General features: G+C 43.9%; 4 protein-coding genes across 4 annotated transcripts; all 4 read left to right on the forward strand.

Moving 5' to 3' along the window:
* The first annotated feature begins 84 nt into the window (after positions 1–84).
* setdb2 (SET domain bifurcated histone lysine methyltransferase 2) lies at positions 85–2,912 on the forward strand. Its single transcript, XM_062561574.1, has 7 exons — positions 85–419; positions 695–808; positions 875–967; positions 1,394–1,563; positions 1,672–1,947; positions 2,142–2,470; positions 2,569–2,912. Exons 1-7 carry the CDS (start codon positions 386–388, stop codon positions 2,759–2,761), a joined length of 1,209 nt encoding a protein of 402 aa, XP_062417558.1. The 5' UTR covers positions 85–385; the 3' UTR covers positions 2,762–2,912.
* Positions 2,913–2,922: 10 nt separating this feature from the next.
* creg1 (cellular repressor of E1A-stimulated genes 1) lies at positions 2,923–5,756 on the forward strand. Its single transcript, XM_062561603.1, has 4 exons — positions 2,923–3,249; positions 4,399–4,518; positions 4,602–4,715; positions 5,223–5,756. The coding sequence occupies exons 1-4, from the start codon at positions 2,947–2,949 to the stop codon at positions 5,307–5,309; spliced, it is 624 nt and encodes a 207-aa protein (XP_062417587.1). The 5' UTR covers positions 2,923–2,946; the 3' UTR covers positions 5,310–5,756.
* Positions 5,757–5,958: 202 nt separating this feature from the next.
* cd247 (CD247 molecule) lies at positions 5,959–10,014 on the forward strand. Its single transcript, XM_037463710.2, has 8 exons — positions 5,959–6,108; positions 7,667–7,761; positions 7,864–7,905; positions 8,008–8,037; positions 8,131–8,163; positions 8,713–8,766; positions 8,868–8,897; positions 9,143–10,014. Exons 1-8 carry the CDS (start codon positions 6,048–6,050, stop codon positions 9,203–9,205), a joined length of 408 nt encoding a protein of 135 aa, XP_037319607.2. The 5' UTR covers positions 5,959–6,047; the 3' UTR covers positions 9,206–10,014.
* dnajc27 (DnaJ (Hsp40) homolog, subfamily C, member 27) lies at positions 9,764–13,950 on the forward strand. The gene is made up of 7 exons (XM_037463615.2): positions 9,764–10,108; positions 10,665–10,747; positions 10,833–10,902; positions 10,972–11,136; positions 11,213–11,335; positions 11,406–11,566; positions 12,683–13,950. The coding sequence occupies exons 1-7, from the start codon at positions 10,022–10,024 to the stop codon at positions 12,813–12,815; spliced, it is 822 nt and encodes a 273-aa protein (XP_037319512.1). The 5' UTR covers positions 9,764–10,021; the 3' UTR covers positions 12,816–13,950.
* Positions 13,951–13,988: the final 38 nt, after the last annotated feature.

Here is a 13,988-nt window from a genome sequence, read left to right on the forward strand (position 1 = left end):
TGATACCTGCATTAAGCTTCCATTTACTTTCTAAAAGTCGTGACTCGATGTAATTTTAACTAATTAGGTTAACAAAATGTTTCTTGTTATACAGGTTGTATAAATCAAAATATTATGAGGCGAAAAGCAGCCTGAGAAACTCTGCTCAGGGAAGCAGTTTCAGAAGCTTCTACGGTGGCCGTTGAGCATCACAATAAACTACAATATGTGGAACAATAAAGTTAGCATGATGCTAACACATTAACTGTTGACTTGTTCCACGCGGCTATATATGTTAGATATGTGTGTTATAAGAACATTTTAATTTAAGCGAACCACTGACCAAAGTTAACACATCTGGCTGCTGTTACCAGCTGAGCTGCGCTACGCTTCCATAAAGTCTGAGATGGAAGGAAACCAGTTGGATCCTTCAGAAGTGGGTAAGAATTAACTTTAGACGTAATATGTGAGGAGGACGCAACCCGTTGACGTCATTAGATACGGGTCAAAGGTTAGACAGGTTCGTGGACTCTCGGAGTGAATATAGAAGCTTTTAATGAGGTTTTGGAGTCTGCGTGGACCCAGTCCAGGTTCCACCCGGTTGATGTGGACCAGGTCTGATGAGGTTTAGATTACAGTTGTAAATTAATAATATCAAATACAATGGTTATAACGTTATAATAAAGATGTGAGGATTCATTTCATTGTTTTTCAGAGCGAGCCAAATCCTTCTGGGCCGAGGGGGACGTGGACCAGGTGTTCAGTGGGGTGTTTGAGTACCTGGGTAACCTGAAGAAGGTCCTGAAGAACAACACGGCCTCTGATAAAGGTTGGTTGTTCTTTGTTGACATTGAGCTGGACTTCCTGTTGGGCTGACTTCCTGTTGTTGTGTTAGAGTACGTTCAGGGCCTGAAGCTGCTGGATAGCCTCAAAGGACCTCCGGCCTCCTCTCAGGAACCTTCTGTGGTCCAGGTGGTCATCGGCTCAGGTGAGCGCCAGGCTTTTATTGTGAAAATGTACTGTTGTCATAACCAGACCGTCACAATGTTCACATACATGAGCTGTGTCTCATGTGGGAAGGTTTGACAGGGTGGTACTAAGAGCAGTCTGTTCTCACGTCTTATGTGTATTTAAAACACGCCAACGTCACCTAACTTTTATAAACATGTGATGTTATATATTATAATAGAACCCTTCTATCCATTGATAGTGAATTCTAGTATGTACATTTAAAAGAGAACTCTTCCCCGTCTGTCTTCATCCTCGTCGGCTCGCACTGCATGATGGGATATGTTGGGCCGTAATGGGTGGATCAGATGTGTTAAAGGGGGAGAGAGAACAGGATGAAAGAGACACACCTGTACAATGAGGTAGAACCTTTGACATCTTATTTTGGCGGTGTCTTTCTGTCCAGATGAGCCACTACCGGCCAAGTTCTCCCACCTTAACCCCTCCACCTCTTCCTCCACCACCCCCCCCTCCAACGGGACGTCCTGCTCAGCAGCCCCCCCTTCATCCCGAGAGGAGCTGCTTCCCCCTCTGACCCCCGTCCAGCTGCAGTACGAACCCCACCTCTGCTGCAAGGTCACACCTGTACACACACTGTGGCACACACCCTTTATACTGCACGTTGTACACTACATACTACTCACCGTATGTACTAGAATACTTTGTATTGTTGTTTCTTCTCAGGCCTGCCTGCCCTGCTTACCCATAATGCCTCAGTGCACCCCTGCCTTCTGGGGTCAGAACCCCCTCAAGGTGCCGCTGCTCTGCGGCTTCAAGAGGCTGAGCGCCGTGCCGCTGATGATGTCACTGAGAGGAAGCCACGAGGGGGCGGAGCCGCCCGGCTCGGCGGAGGAGGGGGATTGGGACGTCCTCTACAAAGCGCCATGTGGGCAGAGCCTCCGTAACCACGACGACGTGATGCGTTTCCTTTTGGCCACGGAGAGCTACGACGTCCTGCAGGTTTGTGACAATGTGTTCGAGCCCCCGACCTTCACGTCACACGTTATTTCGGGGTGAACAAATGTAAACGTGAAAAAGACACGTAAAAATATGTCAAGTGCACGTAAATAGTAAAGAATCCAGTTTTTTTTTTAAAAGGCGAAGGACCGCTGCGGGTCGGTGGCCCTCTCATTATGTACGATGCCTCTCCCCAGGTGGAGTTCTTCACCTTTAACCCCTTGGTCCAGCTGGACCCGCCTGCTCCGACGGGCCCCCGCTGCCCGCTGATGGACCTGAGCCGCGGCCTAGAGAACACGCCGGTGCAGCTGTGCGTCGGGGACGGCGGCGCTCGCCCCCCCGAGTTCCGCTACAGGAAGGACCGCTGGCCGCACGGCTGCTTCCTGTCCCGCGGCCCGACGCTGTTCCAGGTTTGCTGCGACTGCAGCGACGGATGCAGCGACGCGCAACGCTGCGCCTGCGCCGCTGCCACTGCGGGGGGGCGGCGCTACCGCTACCACCGCCTGCCAGAGTCTGTCCCCTCAGGGTGAGCCCATAAGGGAGCTAATAGTGCTATTTAAAGCTAACGGCTCCGTGCTAAGAAACCATGTGACCTGTCCCCGGATGACCCCCCCCCCCCATCAGCGTGTACGAGTGCGGACCCTGGTGTGGCTGCGTCCGGACCCGCTGTCAGAACCGGCTGGTCCAGAGAGGGATCCGGGTCCGCCTCCAGGTCTTCCAGACCGAGGGCAGAGGCTGGGGCGTGTGTTGCCGTGACGACCTGGACCGCGGCACAGGAGGAGCCTTGAGCTGGTGCCTCCTCACCTTCATCTTCTGAGGTCTATCCTCACCTGGTTGTGAAGGACAGGTATGTATGTATATACACACACACACACACACACTTCGCAGCTTTTATTTTGAAATCCCCAGGCGGCTCTTGTTGTGAAACTCCGCCCCGGAAGTCGCGTGTTGTTTACATATGTCCTTGTTGTTTCTCCTGAGCCTCACACACCGAACCCCAGCATGAGCGCTTCTACTCGGGCTGCGTGCGTGCTCCTCCTCGGGCTCCTGTGGACGTCCTGCGGGTCGCTCCGGACCCCCCCCCACCGGCTCCGGATCCCCCCCCACGACCAGGTGGCGCGGGTGGCGCGCTTCGTGGCCCACCAGTGCGACTGGGCCTCGATGGCCACCGTCTCCACCCACCCGCCGGTGGTGGGGCGCCCGTTCTCCAACGCGTTCTCGGTGAGCGACGGGCCGGAGGGCTCCGGTACCGGGGTCCCGTACCTGTACCTGACCCGGATGGAGATCTCCGTCCAGGACCTGCAGGTGAGGTTCAACCACGTGACTCTTCTCATGTACTTTTTATTTCATTTATTCTGTTTAGAGCATACAAAGGAGTCACATTTAAATATACAGATATAAGTACTTTTTTCTTTCTTTTTCTTTAGCTACATATTATATTATAAGACAACATAATGAGGTATAATATTTTAGAGCATAAGATATACTACAAGTTATACATATAATATATTAATATACAGTAACACATGAATAATAATACATGTAATATATAACTCAGCATTAAATAGCCTCATATAAAACGTAGTTTAATATAACATACGAAATAATAATATATAATGATATGTTTGTAATTCTCCTTTGTCGTTTGTACTGAAGGTTTTTGTCACAATTTAGTTCAAGGAATTAGTTTACTAAATAATTCAAGTAATATTTAAACTACTGTCCAACATGCCATGAAGTGTTTCCATTAACTGATGATTACGTGAATAAATGTAATTAACGGTTATCTAATTAGTTATTGCTAAAAGTCATGAGACAGTTTATGTAACATAAAAACATGACGCAGCAGATCTTCACACAGTGACTCAGCACTTTAAGGGTTCAGGTCACATGACTAAATTAGTCAAGTCACCCTTGAAGGTTTCTGAGAAGCTCTGAAGTAACGACTTACTTCTAATACTTATATTCATATATAAATGTATTTATATGTTGATATGTGTCTATAAATGTATATATTTATAAATTGATATACCTATATTCTATATCTTATATATTTATATTTGTATATATATATATATACATTTATATACTAGTATATAGTTATTAGGGCTGTCAATAGAAACAAAAAATATTGAATGATTTTTAAATTAATTAATCATGATTAATTGCAGTCTGAAGACTAAAACTTGTAAATAAATGAGTAATGACTTTAGAAAGCGTGTATTTTAGATCATTGTATCTTAACCCATCTTGGGACGTCTTGCCTTCAGGGGTCAGAGGTCAACGCACACCGCGAGGAAACGAGCTGCGTTCCAGTGTTTTAGTGCATCTGGGCTACAATGATCTCATAGAACAACGTGTTGACTTTGACAGCCCTAATATGTGTGTATTTCTACATAAAGGTGTGTCTCAGGTATCTCTTGACCCCCTAAGGACTCAGGTGTGTCCCTGCAGGTGAACCCAGAGGCCTCCCTCTCCATGTCTCTGGCTCAGACGGATTACTGCAGACTGCAAGGCTTCGACCCTCAGAGTCCTCTGTGTGCCCACATCATCCTGTCTGGGTCCGTGCTGGAGGTACACGCACACACACACACACACACACACACACACACACACACACGCGCTTCACAGTCACATGACCCCCTCCTGTTGTCCAGGTGAACGGGACGGAGGCGGAGTTTGCTAAGAAGTCTCTGTTCAGTCGACATCCAGAGATGATGGAGTGGCCTTCAGACCACGACTGGTTCTTCTGCAAGTTCAACATCACTCAGGTACAAGTACTACGAGTACTACTACCCCTACTACTGCTACTAGTAGTACTACTACTAGAGCAACTACTGCAAACGCTGCTTCTCCTAATACTACTACCAGTACTTTTACTAGTACAGCTTCCTGTGAGAAGGTCGCGCACACAGAGCTTCTTACGTGTTGTGACCCGTTGTTCTGAACTAGTGTCAAAAGCTCTGTGATTGGTCTGCTCACCTTTCTGCTTTCATAGCATAATTCCACCTTTATTAAAACAATGAGAATTCAGAGTTTTGGTCGGAATGAATCCGTAAATATGAAGCAGTGAAGCAGCCCGTCATCGGGGGACTATGAGGACGTGATGAAGGTGTCCTCATAGTGGACGCAGACACAGACGTATGCAGCTTTGAGTAAATCCCTGAAACATTGAAGCCATCGTCTTCACTGACTCCTCCTACTGGTGCAATGTGATAAGCCATCAGACAGCAGGGGGTGTGGCTAATGTCCCGGCTCCTCCCCCTCCATGTTTACAGGTGTGGGTGCTGGATTATTTTGGCGGGGTGAAGACCGTCTCTCCGGAGGAATACTTCCAGGCCTCGCTGCACAGGAAGCAGCACTGAATGCTGGGAAACGTAGTTCACCTCCTCCTGTTTGTAGTCATATCACCTTAAAACTACAACACAGGTCAGCTGATCACCTCAGACGTGTGATCTTTATATTCATATCTTCACATCTATTTTTTGTGGTCACACTTATTTATTCTTGTTTCATGCTTTACTGACTACATCTCCCATGAGCCTCGGCGCCCTGCGGGGCTTCGGCGTCTCGTGGGCGTTGTGGTTGTTGGACGCTCATCTGGTGATGTTTGAAAGACCTCACGTAGATTGACATGTTTAGAGGGCGGGGCTTAACAGTGGGTGGACGCTCAAAGAGGCGGGACTTTGACATCTGATTGATTTGATATAATAAATAAACGTTTTCAGGACAACTTGAAAACTTTGCTGTGAAATGATCTATTTTTTGACTGAATGTTTATTATGTATAAATAAAGTTTGTTAAAAAAATGAGTCTGTTTGAACTTTTTCCTGAAGTTTATCAGCGTTGAGGTAAAGTCTTGAATTCAGAACTTATTTTCCTGAATTGATTCTTCAAATGTTTAAAGAAAACAAAAATATGAAGTTTCCTTTTGTACCCGATTGTGTGTGTGTGTGTGTGTGTGTGTGTGTCACCTGTCAGAGCAGCTCTTCACCACTTCCTGTTCCACTTGTTCACGTCTCTCAGAGACTCGTTGTGTTCAGTCGGCTCCGTGCGCAGCGAGAAGAACAAGAACAAGAAGAAGAAGAAGAACCCGGGTCGTGATGGAGCTCCAGATCCCCGTCCCTGGGCTTCTGGTTCTGGTGTCGATGCTTCCTCCAGCAGGTCAGAACAACACTCACTTCCTCCTCTTTTGCATCATGGTTATTTAAAGAAGTACAAGAAGAACAGATTCACGTTTTCACTTGAGTAGTTTGATTTAAAAGTAGATCCTACAGGAAGTTAAAAGATGTTGATCAAGTTTCACCTCTGTAAAACATCTAGAACGGCGCTCATGTAGGTCCATCCCTACAAGCCCGTGAAGAAGAAGCGTCTCTCCGGGGGCCATCTTGGCTTCTCGTGTCACTCGACAGGATCAACGCAGCTTCACATGTTGATGACAGACATTCGGCCTTTGAGGCTAAACGTAGAAAAGGTCAAAGCGTTGAGTTTAACTGAAGGATTGTTTGTGTCCCACCAGCAGCTTTAAACTACATCACTTTAATAATAGTGAATACAATCATCTTTTTCTTAATGGCTTGGTTTTTATTTCATATATTAACAATATTTTTACATTTTAACTGTAATTCTCTCAATGGTCATTTATCCCAAGAAATATGTTTTTTCACCAGATAAAACGTGAGATGAGTTTGTAATGATAGAAATGTCCAGATGTTACTGTGAGGAACAGCTGGAGCCGACGGAGGCTCTTTTCCTCTTTGATGATGATAAGAGTTTCCTCTGAAACGACTTCCTTTTGTCTTCTGCCTCCTCACCAGCAGAACTACTGCTGCAGTACCACTACTACTGCAGTACTACTACTACTGCAGTACTACTACTACAGTAGTACCGCTGCCTTTCCTTCTCTGAAAAGAAGAGCTTTTATTTTACTTTCATTTATTTTTATGAAATGAGTCATTTAAATGTAATGATACTTTTACTACTCGTACTACATAATGTAGTAGTCTACTACCACCAAAACTACAACTAATACTACCACTGATAACACCACTAATACTACTAATACTACCACTAATACTTGATTCTAGCTTTTCACTTCAAAGATGAATATTGTGAAACCGATTAGACACACACACACACACACACTTCCTGTGTGAACCCACTGGAGATACCAGAAGAGTAACCACAGCTCGATTTCACCGAGTCCATCTGGTCCTCATCTGCGTTGCCGTGGGGACGTGAGAAGAAGGAAGTGATCGTGATCTAAATTAATCAATTGCATCAATTCCTCTTATTTGTCAAATATGAGGCCGTTTTTCTTAAGACTACAATACCCATGAGCCTCTGCTGCTATCAGAGCATGACCTCACCGCTCAAGTCTCATGGATGTGAAGCAGCTCTGTGATTGGATGGTTCTCTCAGAAAAAGCTACTAAAATGGGAGTTTGTTAGAAAACTCGACACCAAATCATGCAGCAGGATACTTGATGTTTTCACTGAGACGAGCTTCACAAACGCACAATGAGCCGCCATCTTTACCCTGAGACCCCCTCATGAGACACCCAGTTCTGGACCCCCCCCCCCATCACTTTACTGTGTGACCGTGTTTTCAACACAGTTGTAACTTGATGCTTCTTCTCGATGTTAGTAATAATATCAAATGCCCTCCACAATAAAAGCATGCACCCTTCAGACTAAAAGCCTGTGTGTGACCCCCCCCACAGAGGCCATGATATATAGCCCCCAGCTGTGTTACATCCTAGACGGCTTCCTCGGTCTCTACGGACTCATCATCACCGCCATGTTCATCAATGAGAAGGTCTGTGTGTTTTCCTCTTTTATTTTGAAAGGACTTCTTGCTGCACAGTTACCATTTAAAGAGCCAGGCCCAATTTTTATAAATGATATTTTACTCTTTAAGTTCTTTAAAGCCAAAGGGAAGAGAGACGAGGAGACCTACAGCGTGAGTCAAGCAACACGATTTTATTTGTATCAGAACTAGAACTATTACAGTCTATCGGTGTTGTTGTTGTTGTTGTTGTTTACGTCTCTCTGTTGTCTTCAGAATCCACAGGGTCCGCTGGTGACCAAGAGGGTGAGTTCTGTTGTTGTTCCTCATTATGACCCAAGTTCTCCATTAAATCACTTCACCAGAACCCTGAATAACCCGATGAATTGTGTCCCATAGAACCGAGTGATGGACAACAACGCCACGTACACCGTGAGGACAGAACGCATCAACCCATACGTCTATAGAAACATTAACATACATTATTACATGCACCTTTATATTTATGTGCCATTTGCACTTAACAAGGTGTCCTGAAATATGTTTGTAAATCAAATCTAAAACCAAAGCCAATTATATCAATATATCTAGTTATAGAAAAACTAGTTCATTATAACATTAATACATCTGTTTGCCTTTTTTTGTACAATGATTTTCATAAATCTTATGAATTATACGCAATAAGACATTTTTGTTGTTCATTTTGATCAATATTACCATGATTAAAAATACCAATCCATCATAATATGATAATAATAATGTTAGTAATATTATTTATATTATGTTATTCAATATTCATAATACAATGAAAATCAATAATGAAATGAATGATAATCATTGTAATAACATACAATATTAATAATTACTGTTAATGATATCAGCCATGAAAACAATATCACTTAATATTACATCATTAATTAAAATGCACATTATAAATAGTAATGTTTAATGACTATAAATATGATTCCTGATGATTTAAAGGGTCTGACTCCTCGTCGAGAAGAATCATACAAAGAACTTCCTGTCAAAAAGGAAGTGAGTCCTTTTCTTTACTCATTGATCTGCATATTCAAACTTCAATCACCATCTGACTGATTATTCATTGATCAATAACGATATTGATGTCTGTGTCTCAGCGGCAGAGGAGGACCGATCAGGTTTACCAGGTGAGACACTTATTAATGCTTTAGATATGAATACTACTGCAGATTATCAATACTTCCATTCTCAATACTACGTAGAATATTCATACTTAATATTGATATGTTAGTTATTAACATAGGGGCTGTGATCTGCTGTGTATTGATGGGTGCATTGATGGATGTATTGATGTATTGATGGATGTATTGATGTGTTGATGGGTGTATTGATGTATTGATGGGTGTATTGATGGATGTATTGATGGGTGCAGGACCTGAGCTCGGCCACCAGAGACACCTACGACTCTCTGCAGATGCAGCCTCTTCCTCGCTAAGCACCACTTCCGGTTGGCCTCCTACACACCGACGACTGAGAATCCATCTTTTAATTAGTATTACGTTTATTTCATTAAATCGTGATGTTGTCGAGGTAGGGATGATAAAAAAAAACTTTTTCATCCAGTTTATTTCCAAAGTAAAATGTAATCGAGTTCAGTTTTTGCTTTCCACAATTTAGACAATTACAAAATATCTGTAGTGAGTTTTTGTGGTTTTATTTTGCTGTTTGTTACTTTTGACGCATTTACACTTAAATACCTTGACTAGTTAGTCTCATTAATCGATCATTTGTTTCATTGTTTCGATATTTTCCTGAGAATTTGTGTTTTTATGAATATCTTGCTTCCGTGGTAATGTTCCTGTTGAAGCTAAGGGGAGTTTAGCTCTGTCTCAAAGGCATAGTTAGAAATGTCTTAATAAATCTCTATTAAAGCAGACATGCTGCACTGGTGTTTATTTATAGAGATTCAGACATGAAATGAAGTCATTTAGTCCTTTGGTTTAATTTTGAAAGGGAAAGCGGAAGTCGAACGTTAGCTTCATAGCAGCTAACTTGCGGCTCGTCCGAAACAGCTGGTTAGCATAGCTTGGAGGCTAGCAGCTGCCCCGCAGGGTGTAACGATGGCAGCGGAACCGAAGCATTAGCACTGATGCTAAAGCGAACAAAGCCCGGGATTCTTCTAAAGCGCAATTACTCATTTAAGAGCCGCGCTAACTGCTAGCCCGCTTGCTAACGGCTAACTAGCCCGGTTAGCCCCGGACAGCAGCAGCTGCTCGTCGCTCCTCGCGTCGAACCCGCTGAAGCCGTTAAAATGGAACCAAACGTCCCGAAGCGACGCGACAACAAGAAGTCTCTGCGCGTGAAGGTGATCAGCCTCGGGAACGCGGAGGTGGGGAAGGTGAGCGGCGTCTTCTTCTTCTTCTTCTTCTGCACCGGAAACCGATCCCTTTAACGGAAAACCTTTTTATTCACCCTCAACTGCTCTGGATCCAGATGTTCCTATTGATGTTAAACGTCACGTGATCAATAGTTAATAACAACACCAGACTCCATTTCTGTTACTTCAACCATTCTTGGCTTATTGATATTTATATGAAATATTCCTCTTCGAGGCAGTGACGTCACTTGTGACCGTTCGCTTGGCGCATAGAAGCCAGAGATGACGCATGTCCTTATTTATTTATTATATATCATCAAGTATTTTAGAATTGGACGTTGGTGCGGGCAGGGAAATTAAATCTATGTGTAAAGTAAAAGGTTGTTAGAGGAATAGAGAATAAAAAAATGAAATAAAAAATGAAATCGGTTTAATTCTGTAGAATTTGCCATTAATGGAATCCGATCGTCTTACTAACAGTAATTCAGCTGTCTCCGTGTAAGCAAAACAAAGTAATGATGTACTACGACGTATTAGGACTTGAAAAATGTCACAACCGCTCTTGTCTTTTCCTCAGAGCTGCATCATCAAACGTTATTGTGAGAAGAGGTTTGTCCCAAAGTATTTGGCCACAATCGGCATCGACTACGGCGTCACCAAGTGAGTAGCACATGTTCCACGCCACCTCGCCACCTCGCCGGCGTGTCCCTCTAATGTGAAACCATGTGGTGTGTTGTGACGTCAGAGTTCAGGTCCGAGACAGAGAAATCAAAGTGAACATCTTCGACATGGCGGGTCACCCCTTCTTCTACGAGGTGAGTTACTTCCACTCATCACCGAGTTTAACGTGACGCCAGGAGGCCAATCTGCTTCTTCTTGTCCAGGTACGTAACGAGTTCTACAAGGACAGTCAGGGCGTCCTCCTGGTCTACGACGTGGGCCTCAGGGAGAGCTTCGATGCGCTGGACAGCTGGCTCGGCGAGATGAAACAGGAAATGGGCTCCCAGGCCAACATGGAGAGCATCGTCTTCATCGTGTGCGCCAACAAGGTGAGGAGGCCTCGGCCAATCGGGGGGCCCGGCCAATCAGAAGAGGAGGAGGAGAGACCCTGTGTTGTGGTTTCAGGTGGACCTGACAAAGCGCCGCGCGGTGGACGAGGGGGAGGGGCGTCTGTGGGCGGAGTCACGAGGGTTCCATTACTTCGAGACGTCGGCTCAAAGCGGAGAGGGCATCAACGAGATGTTCCAGGTACCCTGAGCCCCGATGTCCAGGTACGTAGATGAATACGTGTCTACAGACGCGTGTGCTCCTCCTTCAGGCCTTCTTCTCCTCCATCACCGACATGTGTGAGAACGGAGGGAAGCGCCCGGTGTCAGAGGTCAGCGTGGGCTTCACCAAGGAGCAGGCCGACACCATCCGACGCATCCGCAGCAGCAAAGACTCCTGGGACATGTTGGGGGTGAAGCCTGGGGCCACCAGGTCAGCTGACTAGCATTCCTCGTCATTATTATTATTCAACAATATTGTGTTATTATTTGTATTTATTAGTTTTATTTCTGTGGATATTGATACTATTATAATTATATATATATAATTTAATATTTAATATTATCGGTATTATTGATCATTTGATTAGCAACTGTACATTATTGCTTAATAATGCAAACCCTGTGACTACCTCTCAACCAATCAGAACGCTGGATTTCATCTACCCGTATTTGTGAGGAAGTGAAACTTTTCTTTATATTTGGATTTTTTACTTCCACAAAAGATCTGGAAAATTCCGACTTAAATGTGGAACTTAAATGAAGTCTTGCATAACTACAAACATACAGTGAGGAAAATAAGGATTTCAACAAGTTCTCCCACTTAGAAATCGTGGAGGGCCTGAAATTGTCATCGTAGGTGCACGTCCACTGAGAGACATCATCTATAAAAAAATCCATAAATCACAATGTATGATTTAGCTGCAAATAAGTATTTGAACACCTGAGAAAATCAAAGTTAATATTTGGTACGGTAGCCTTTGTTTGCAGTTACAGGTGTCAAAGGTTTCCTGTAGTTCTTCACACTGCTCCACACATCTTCTCTGGATCAGTCTGGTTTCTGGGCTGAGCTCCCTCCAAAGAGTCTCTTGGGTTTGGGTCTGCAGGCACCAGAACCTTGATATGCTTCAGGCTGTGTGCTTCGGGTCATGTTGGAAGCCTCGACCCATCTCCAACGCTCTAACTGAGGGAAGGAGGTACAACACATGGCCCCCTTCATCTTCTCCTTAATACAGGGCAGTGGCCCTGTCCCATGTGCAGAAAAACACCCCCACGCTTCACAGTAGGGATGGTGGCAATATATCTATATACACATGTACATGTGTGTATATGTACATGTGTGTATATGTACATGTGTGTATATGTATATCTGAGTACACACACACATGTGTACCGTGTAATCGGGCCTCGTGGTGTCCCTGAGCAGCCGACCCCTCCTCCTCCGAGGGTTAAAGATGCGTGTAAGTCGCTTTGGATGACAGCGTCAGCTGGATGACATGTGATGACATGTGATGTCATGTGATGTCATGTGATGTCTCCTCGTGTCCAGGGAGGAGGTGAACAAGGCGTACAGGAAGTTGGCGGTGCTGCTGCATCCCGATAAGTGCGTTGCCCCCGGCAGCGAGGACGCCTTCAAGGCCGTGGTGAACGCTCGCACGTCGCTGCTGAAGAACATCAAGTAACTCCGGATGCCATTGGACGCCAACGGGCCAATCACAGGCCGCCGTTTGAGCCGCGCAGGAATTAAACGTCACGTTGCTGTTTTTCATCGTGACGTTTAGTTCAAAGTGTCTATCAAAGTCTACGGAGGACAAAGAGCGGCACAAATACATCAAATATTTAAATGAATACAACAATTTGGCTTAAATGAAATGAACTCAATTTATTCTTAAATTCCAGAGCTGTGAACTGTGCACTTTAATTAAAGTCAAAATACACTCAACATTCAACTTTAATGTTGAAATAAATAGAGATTTAGGTCTGAAAAGCAAGAAGCATCGGCTGCTTCCTGTTGATGACATCATCAGAGCAAAAGTCCAAGGTCGTAGATTAGAGAGATTTTATTGGAGATTTACGGTGTGATCTGATTAGAAAATGCAGACAAGGCGAGTTTTAGTGTTTTAGGGTAGTTTGTACACATTTCACTGCGGCCTCCTAAAGAAATACAAAACCAACCCAGAGGCACATTAGATGGACGGAGCTGATCTTCAGGGGGGGGGACATGTGGGGCTGGAGATAAGCTGGGGGGCCGGAGCCAGGTCAGCGTTCCTTTTATTCAAAGACGACGTGCCAAATCCACGGGAAGAAAACGCATGTTTGGTATTTACAGTTATATTGTACATTATTATGAAATAAATGTGTTCCTTCAAATATAAAGTATGTTGTTTGCTCGTTTAAATTTAGGTTTTCAGGTTTCTTTAATAAGTTTAAATGATTAACTCATATTTAATACTTTAAACTGGTTCATTTCCTTGTTTACGTCTTTTTACTGTGGCTGTAAATGTTGTTATCTTGTTAATAGTTTTATATTTTTACATGTGTAATAAATGAAGGCAGAGTTCACTTCTTATTAATATTTACACATCAGTAAATTCATATTCACACAATGTATTTATTGTAAACAAAAAGAGCGCATTTAGTATTACAAAAAAATCATTTCTATGGTAAATATCAATTCTGGTGGGAAGTGTTTAGTTTATTTTAAGTTTTTTAGTTGTGTGTGTGTGTGTGTGTGTGTGTGTGTGTGTGTGTGTTTTGTTGAAATTGCACGTTTTACTGGATTGTTTTTAAAATTAAAAAAGAATCCTCTAAACTCAAGCTGTGTGTGTGTCTTCTCTATGTGTCCTAGTGAAGAC

The sequence above is a fragment of the Pungitius pungitius genome, chromosome 3 (genome assembly GCF_949316345.1).
Source record: "Pungitius pungitius chromosome 3, fPunPun2.1, whole genome shotgun sequence".
NCBI lineage: Eukaryota > Metazoa > Chordata > Actinopteri > Perciformes > Gasterosteidae > Pungitius > Pungitius pungitius.

What these genes read in the sequence shown, in the direction of transcription:
- setdb2 (XM_062561574.1), top strand. Translation starts at nt 386, where the DNA reads ATGGAAGGAAACCAGTTGGATCCTTCAGAAGTGG. An exon ending in AACCCCACCTCTGCTGCAAG is followed by an intron (nt 1,564 to 1,671) that starts GTCACACCTGTA and finishes GTTTCTTCTCAG; the next exon opens with GCCTGCCTGCCCTGCTTACC. An exon ending in CCAGAGTCTGTCCCCTCAGG is followed by an intron (nt 2,471 to 2,568) that starts GTGAGCCCATAA and finishes CCCCCCCATCAG; the next exon opens with CGTGTACGAGTGCGGACCCT.
- creg1 (XM_062561603.1), top strand. Translation starts at nt 2,947, where the DNA reads ATGAGCGCTTCTACTCGGGCTGCGTGCGTGCTCCTCCTCGGGCTCCTG. An exon ending in TCTCCGTCCAGGACCTGCAG is followed by an intron (nt 3,250 to 4,398) that starts GTGAGGTTCAAC and finishes GTGTCCCTGCAG; the next exon opens with GTGAACCCAGAGGCCTCCCT. An exon ending in TGTCTGGGTCCGTGCTGGAG is followed by an intron (nt 4,519 to 4,601) that starts GTACACGCACAC and finishes CCTGTTGTCCAG; the next exon opens with GTGAACGGGACGGAGGCGGA.
- cd247 (XM_037463710.2), top strand. Translation starts at nt 6,048, where the DNA reads ATGGAGCTCCAGATCCCCGTCCCTGGGCTTCTGGTTCTGGTGTCGATG. An exon ending in CCATGTTCATCAATGAGAAG is followed by an intron (nt 7,762 to 7,863) that starts GTCTGTGTGTTT and finishes TTACTCTTTAAG; the next exon opens with TTCTTTAAAGCCAAAGGGAA. An exon ending in AACTTCCTGTCAAAAAGGAA is followed by an intron (nt 8,767 to 8,867) that starts GTGAGTCCTTTT and finishes TCTGTGTCTCAG; the next exon opens with CGGCAGAGGAGGACCGATCA.
- dnajc27 (XM_037463615.2), top strand. Translation starts at nt 10,022, where the DNA reads ATGGAACCAAACGTCCCGAAGCGACGCGACAACAAGAAGTCTCTGCGC. An exon ending in GCATCAACGAGATGTTCCAG is followed by an intron (nt 11,336 to 11,405) that starts GTACCCTGAGCC and finishes CTCCTCCTTCAG; the next exon opens with GCCTTCTTCTCCTCCATCAC. An exon ending in GTGAAGCCTGGGGCCACCAG is followed by an intron (nt 11,567 to 12,682) that starts GTCAGCTGACTA and finishes CCTCGTGTCCAG; the next exon opens with GGAGGAGGTGAACAAGGCGT.